Here is a 7,952-nt window from a genome sequence, read left to right as displayed (position 1 = left end):
TGGAGCTTCTTTTCTCTCTCTCTCCTCAGTCCTCCTCAGCTCTCATCCCGCAACGTTGCAAGCGCTGCACACCGAGTGGACTTTTTTTTTTTTTTTTTTTTTCCCCCCCCAAGTTTTTTTTTTTTCCACTTCAGTCATGTTTTGCTGTCTTTGGGTCATCCTGGTTTTGGCGTCAGCGGACGCGCAAACTTCCAGCCGCTTCGCGGTGGGCTGCCCGGCGCGGTGCGACAAGTCCATGTGCCCCCGATCTCCATTGTCCGACTGCCCGGCGGGACAGACCCTCGACGTCTGCCAGTGTTGCCAGGTGTGCGCGTCCGGCGAGGGCGAGGCGTGCAGCGGCAGCGGCAAGCTCGGCGACCCGGTGTGCGGAGAGGGTCTGGAGTGCTCGGTGTCCGGCGGCGTCGGTTACACGGCCACCGTGCGCCGGAGGAGCAAGAGCGGCGTCTGCGCGTGCAAAGCCGCGGAGCCGGTGTGCGGCAGCGACGGAGTGTCTTACCGGAACATCTGCGAGCTGAAGCGGGTCAGCCGCCGGGCGCAGAAGCTCCAGCAGCCGCCGGTGATCTTCATTCAGCGCGGGGCCTGCGGGAAAGGTGAGGTCTCATCAAAGGGATGGGCAAAGTTGGGCCCGCGGGCCAATGCGGCCCACTCGGGTTTTTTTTTTTTTTTTTTTTTTTTTAGTCCAGCCCGGCAAGAGTCCTGCAAAATGTGTTGCATGGAGTTAGCCATTTTCTTCTTCTGGAAATGAATTAATTGTAATTTATTCCTCTCATTAAATCATTGGGTAATTGACTTATTGTCAATGAAAAAATACTAAAATATGACTAAAAACAATGCATTTATTTTTTACTTTTATTTAATGTTTAACTAATAACTTTTACAACTGTTATGCATATTCTATTATCCATATGTTCATAAAACAAAAAAAATATTTTTTTGCCCCTTTTTTTTGGGGGGGGGGGTTATTTTTTAAGATGCAGTGGCATGTACTTATGAACATGACTTTAAAAAACTGTGGATGGTAATTATTTACTCAAAATAAAAAATAAATGCAGTTTTCGACTTGGTGCATTTTAGGTAGCTCCGCACAATTTAATGACATTTCAATACAAGCGCAATATACAAAATATGACATTTTACAGAGGTCAGTAGAAAATCATGGGGTTAGGCTACTATAAGGTATCATTTAATTTAGATTTTGTACAATTCTCATCCAATATCATCTACGGCTTTTTGAGTAATGCCAAGTACTGTCATTGTCACATAATGCACAAATCCAACATCGGCCTGGCTCGAGTGAAGAAAAACACCCTCAGATGTCGTCCGGGTGACGTCCTGTCATGTCATTTCCCTTTCTTTAAATACACACAAAAGGCTGCCGAGTGTGACCTCATGAATGGACGTTTGTGGTTTGAACTGGAGTCAGTGACACACGGTGCCAGCTTGTCTTGGTTAGAACAACAAGCTCCTATTCTGTTGTTTTCCTGCACATGTTCTTCTAGTGCGCCGTTTCAACCTTTGACTGCGTGGATGAAGTCATGATGTAAAGCTCGATGCGGGCACGCTCATGACGCGACAGTCATGTGGACTTCATCTGCTTGATAGAAAACACACCGAATGGTGTACTAGTGGTTAACGTATCCGCCTCACAGTCAGGGGTTCCGGGTTTAAATAGGGCTATTCTGTTGGGAGTTTGCATGGTCTCCCCTGAGCTTGCGTGGGTTTTCTCCGGGTATTCCCGCCTCCTCCCACATTAAAAAAATAGGCGTATTACATTCATTGAAGACAAAATTGACCTTAGGCGTATATGTGAGTTAATGGGTGTTTGTCTGTGATGCGATTGGTTGTACAGGTGAGGCGAGGCGGCCTCGGCAAAATATCAGCAGCACATACATACATCAGTTCAGAAGTTTCCAACATGAGGATAAGTCACTGCTTTTGTATTGTATGAATGGACACCGCGTCTTTGGTAATGTTCAGCATGACTAATTCCACGATTGCCTTCCACCGGGCTGCTTTCCTGTCATGTGGGAAGCACACTGTGAAAATAAGGCTGCTCATGTAGTCTGTTTCTTTGCTGGAATTAAGGTCGACCGTCGCTTTAGTTGCTAGAGCCGCTAAATATAGTGACCAAATCGCTAAGTTGGCAACACTGACTGCGCTTTTGTAAACTCGCTCCTCTGTATTCGCAGCCATGTCATTAGAGGAAGCAGTGCACGTCAGCTATCGACGATGGATACATATTCAATTTAATTCAACTGGATTTGGTTCGTTTTCTCAGTCACAAAAACAACTGGAATGTTGTATATGTTCCTTTTAAAAAAAACAAAAAGTGTCTACTCCAAAGCACAACTGGCTTACAGAACAGCACGTCTACAAGCTGACATAAGTACGTAAACATCGTTAGCTAATTTAGCAACATTTTTTATTCACAGCTTACCACTGCTAGTTAGAATGTATTGCAATGTCCCCACAGGTCAAGGATATACATAGCATTCTCAATCGCTTTATTGAACAAATGATAACAAAATAAGCACATAAGCATTTGCATATACTAGCAACTACGGCCACAACCGATGCCCGGAGACTCAACGTGCAGGCTGACCATTTCCTGACTTCCATGTCACTCACCAGGCCAAGCCCCACCTTTTAAAGCAACACACACCCAAAGTCACAGATACTACTGTGTAGAACGTGAGGATGGCGACCCTAAGTGGACAATAATCATACCTGCCCCTCAGATAAATATGTTGTATAGTTGTTTGATAATGAAAGGTCAATTTTAATCTGATTCCTCGACTAGTCGATATTATATTCAGTAGAATACAAACACATGGCAAAGAAATTGAACTAGTGATGGCTCTTCACTCGAAAAACCCCAAAGTTGGGGCACTCTTAAGTCAAGATACCACTATAATTGCTAATCGCCATGGCATTTAGGGGTGCACATGGAAGTTAAGTTTAATTGACATTAAGATTATGACGTTGTTCCTTGGAAAAGGTTCTTTACCCTAAGGGGTCCCTGGAATCAAAAAGGTTGAAAAACGCTGCACTGGAGCGCTTACACATGTCGCCACGCTCACTAAACTGCACTGACATTGGTTTTACATGCTTGAGTCATTCCAGACTAGATGTACGAAGCAGGCACACTTCAGTGGCGGAAGTCCAACACCTGTCGTCTCCCACAGCGTAGAGAGTAGCCAAGGGCAGTCAGTCGTCCCTCTCCTTTCTGCCTGCTTCAACTTCTCAAGCTCTGGCGCTGCCCTCAAACCGTAAATCACTCTCGGCAGTCACATGACGGAACGTCTGCCTTTGATTGGAAGCCGCCGTCCCTCCTCGGGCAGACGGCACGAAGGAAAACACAAAATTAGCAACCTGTCATTTTGGGGGGAAGGCTGACACGCACATCAAAAAGATATGCGGGCGAAGCGGTTCGGACGGCCTGTCGTTTGTTTGTCACTCGTGAGCGAGGCGAAGGGTACGGTCTCGCAGGCTAGCCTGTGGCGAGGGCTACTGGTTTTCGCGAAGCTCCTGCAGCGAGAATTTCCACATCTGCAGTGGAACGAGGAACATTTTGTTTGGCAGCGGAATAAAAACGCGGCCCGACGCTGTAGCTACTCCCTCTCTGGAGATGGTCATGTTGAAAGAAAGTTTTAAAGCAAAGTAGGACAGTCCTGACCTAAATGAGCTCCCCCCTTACTCTCTTTATTAAGGTGCTCTGGAAAACAGAACCCACATGCAAAAGAAATGCATGATCTCACCTTCTGTCAGGGTGTTAATGTAAATGTAGAAAAGTATTGCTTTTGGCAGGATAACTAGGCCAAATGTTGCTCCTTCCCCGGGGATTACAGTCACTTTAAATTGGCCAACTTTGCTTTTACACACATTTGAAACACATTATGATGAGGAATGACGGTGATGTTAAATGAGGAAAATGGGCAATGGAGTGTTTTTCAGGAGAAAACTGAAGTCCAGACGCTGCAAATATTTTCGACAGAACGGCTGAAAATGCCAACATGAGGAATTTGTTTTGGATCTATTTGCATGCGGAGGATTTGCAGCCCCAATAATCACAAACAGTCCTTTATTTGGAGCAGATTTCTGAGCTAGATTATATTGCACAATGACCGCCACGACTTCTTCCTTCCATCTCTGGCTGAAAGCGAGTTTTTGTTTTCAGAATCCATGTTCTGTTCCCTGCTGCTTCTTTAAGAGAAAAACTGTGGTGAGGGTTAGTGTTTATGGGAGAAAGGGGGGGGGCTTCTTGTGTTTTTGGCTTAGACTTTACTGTCGATTAGTCACAAAGTATGAGAGGGGTTGATCCATGTATGACAAGAGGGAAGACAGGAAGAAGAATGGTTGGTTGATGAGTAGATGTTTGGATTAAAGTCCGATGGACAGAGGGTGGATAACAAATGGGAGGAAGCAAAGCTGGATAAAGTGATGAATGGGTGAATTGAAGGAAGGCTGGATGGATGGAAAGTGGGAAGAAAATAAGGATAAGTTAGATGAAGGATGGATAATGAAAGGAAGGAAGGATAAATTGATGAATGAAGTGACGTAAGGATGGGTGAATGATCGATAGAAGAAAATAAGTTTGGGTCCAAAGACTGACGGATGGGTGGATAAAAGGGCAGATGGATGCAGGGCGGATAATGAAAGATGGATGTGTTAATTGAAAGATTGATGAACAGATGAATGGCTAGAGCTAAGAAAATAAGGATTGATGAAAAGATGGGTGGATTAAAGGACCAATTGACGGTGGGTGGATAATGAATGGGACGAAGCAAAGATGGATAGATTAGACGCACATGTTGAAAGATGGATGGAAAGAAGAAAGAAAATAAGGATGAAAGGAAGACAATTTTGGCCATATACTATAGATGATGGACAGATTAATAATAGATGGTTGATAGAATGAAAGATGTATTGGCAGATTGATGGAAAGGTAGGAAGTCTGGATGGATGGATGATAGATGACTGACTCTTTAGTGTCAAATTGCTGCCAAAAGCCTCTCAGCCGGTCCAAAACGCTGCTAGTCAAGTGCCGACTCGAACTAGAAGACGAGAATGAAATTTCTCTCACACTATTTTCACCCTCTTTTACATTCAAAATTCAGGCAACATTGTACCTCAAAGACGTTGTGGTGCCTTACCTACCCTGGGTGGATGGATCAGTGAGTTCATACAAACATATAATTGTGTAGTCAGGTGAGAGTGATTTACACATCATAAACAAATTTATTTCCCCCTGCAGGCCCACGCTATTTCTGTTTAATTCTCATCTTTTACAACAGCATAACCTCCGTGCTTTCAAGTGCGACGTCCTGGGAGGCTTTTGACTCCAAATTCTTTCTTCTCCCGGGAGCCGTAATGACTGATATTTGCGAATCAAAGCAGCTTGTTCCGCGTCGAAGTTTTTGAGGAGAACGCTGCTAAAAGTGTCGACTGGGTACAGAGCTTAATTACCAGGTGTATCTCGCAACGTTTCCTGACTTGCCCAGGGCTGCGTGCATGAATGAGCGGTCGCTCGGTCGGTCGGTCGGTGGGCTGGGCTGGGCTGCGAAATTAGCAACCTGAATGTCTGTGAGGGCTACCAGGAGAAATGTAGACTATTTAAAACCAAGGTGGTGAGATTAAGGTGAAGGTGAGGAATGCCAGAGTTAAGTGTGTGTGTGTGTGTGTGTGGGAGTGTCACCATGTTGTCTGTATGTGTGGGTCTGCATGAGTACGTGTTGTGCGTGTGAATGTGAGTAAGTATATGTGAGTGTTTGTGAGCGCGTATGTATGTCAGACGTGAGCGAGACCATCCAAACCACACCAGAACTGTCATTTCCTTCCTTGTTATGACAAAGAGAAGTTGTTTGTATTCTTATGTCACTTAGCGTGTCGTCTTTTGACTTGTGTCTGTGTTTAATTGTCTCATATCCGACATGTGTGTGTGTGTGTGTGTGTGTGTGTGTGTGTGTGTCCTACTTTGCCTTTCCAGCACAGGACAATCCAGACAGCCCAAGACACAAGTACAATTTCATTGCCGACGTGGTGGAGAAAATTGCACCAGCTGTGGTTCACATTGAGCTCTACCGCAAGTAAGAAGCATGCACCTGAGTGTGAGTGTGTGTGTGTGTCTGTGTATTTTATTTTCTGAGTGTGTATGTGAGTGCTCTCAAATTTACAACCCACCCGTGTACTCAACCACCCGCTCACCAGAATGCAGAGCACTTTCCTCTACACACGTCTTTTTCATCATCCACCTTGCTGCTTCCTATTTTCTGCAACACCCAACACTTCCCTTTCGACACTGTCACCCGTGTTGCCCACCTCCTCCTGTAGCTTCTCCTGGTGTTGTTATTGTACTGCGACGTGTCTCGAGTCGGAATCATCCCACTTGAATCTGTCTTTCATTTAAAGTGCCGCTGCTTTTGTTTGACTTGACACCAGAGTTGCAAAGGGGGGGTTTTCTGGTCAGTGTCCAGGAACTTTCCGCAAACTTTCCACTGGGAAGCTTTTCTGGGTTTATTCATTTGGTTCTGCAATAAGCAGACAGTCATGCAAACAAATGTACATTAGAAAAGTCATATTTCTGACTTGAATAGTAGAAATCATAAGAAAAAAAAAACCATCCGAGTTACACACGGTGTCCCTCAAGGCTCGCTGCTCGGTCCCGTTGTGTTCATCGTCTGCATGCTACCCTCACAGTTTCATTGCAAAAATCTTTCACCCACTTCCCTGGACTTTTACCGTTTACACTGTTTTAGCCAAGCATGAGAAGTTTCATACCGAAAGCTACTACACATAACGTTTTATGAAAACATTTTTCTATTGTAATTTTAGCATGGATCAATTTGACCCACAACATAACATGTTGAGTAATAAAGCTATGCTGCTTCCCCCCCCCTCTCTTTTTCACCATTCCTGGTAAGGATGACGTACTCCAAACGCGAGGTAGCTGTGGCTAGTGGCTCAGGCTTCGTGGTGGCCGAGGACGGACAAATCGTGACCAACGCGCACGTGGTGGCCAACAAGCACCGCGTCAAGGTGGAGCTCAAGAGCGGCGCCATCTACGATGCCAAAATCAAGGACGTGGACGAGCGCTCCGACATCGCCCTCATCAAGATCGAAGCGCCGGTGAGTAGTTATGACACTCTAGTCGTGGGTTAATCCACTTGTCGATTGGAAGGCAGGATATTTTTCCAGACACCCGTAGGTGAAAATCTGTGGTATAGAGAGACCAGACAAAAACTTTTTTTTATATATATATTTGAACCCGCCCACATTTTCTGAACACATTTAAACTTATTAAAAAACATTAAAAAATATATTTATATATCCCTTAGCACCTGTTCACTTGCTCACATACAGTAGCTTTCCAAATAAGAGTCAAAGCGTGCTCGCTTCAAGATGTGTATTTGTCACTCCCAGTTGAGGTTTACTGTAAAACTGACACATAAAACAAAAGAAAATTAAACATTGTCAATTCAAACAACAAAATGTTAACCTAAACATTGTAATTTTGCCTAATGAAAGTCATCTAGCTTAATGCTAACATATAATGTGAAGCGCTGTAGATGGGCTTACAGAAATTAGCACAAATCTTACTGTTATGGTAGTTATTTTCACTTGTTACTTTCAAATAAACTACTGCTACTGTAACACAAACAGAGCAGTAGTGCCTATAAATGTCTAGACATTTTCTAAACCGTACCTGTTTTTTATCAGTTGTCCCTTAAAGGTTAAGTTCCAAACCTCCACACAACTCTATGTCTGTATCATGTGATTATTACCAAGGAAGCTAGACTTTCATGTGCAGGACTATCAAATTGCCACTTTTCGCTGCACTCAAACGAATCAACATGTGGTCTCACACTGCTGTGTCGTTCCTTATTTTAACTGCATCGGTGGTTGTCTGGTGGTGGTAAATCACTATTATGCAGACGGAGGGTAAAGTGTCAATG

The 7,952-nt window shown here is 44.3% G+C and overlaps 1 protein-coding gene across 1 annotated transcript in view; it reads left to right on the top strand.

Moving 5' to 3' along the window:
• LOC133410040 (serine protease HTRA1A-like) overlaps positions 1-7,952 on the top strand; it is a 28,281-nt gene continuing 20,329 nt past the window's right edge. Inside the window, exons 1-3 of the mRNA XM_061690764.1 lie at positions 1-590; positions 5,987-6,086; positions 6,921-7,125. Of these exons, the coding sequence (XP_061546748.1) occupies positions 137-590; positions 5,987-6,086; positions 6,921-7,125 (759 nt within the window). The 5' untranslated portion in view covers positions 1-136. The remainder of the gene's footprint in view (positions 591-5,986; positions 6,087-6,920; positions 7,126-7,952) is intronic.

The sequence above is a fragment of the Phycodurus eques genome, chromosome 11 (genome assembly GCF_024500275.1).
Source record: "Phycodurus eques isolate BA_2022a chromosome 11, UOR_Pequ_1.1, whole genome shotgun sequence".
Classification (NCBI taxonomy): Eukaryota; Metazoa; Chordata; class Actinopteri; order Syngnathiformes; family Syngnathidae; genus Phycodurus; species Phycodurus eques.
Note: the sequence above shows the minus strand (reverse complement) of the source record. Positions and strands in the feature narration are given on the sequence as shown.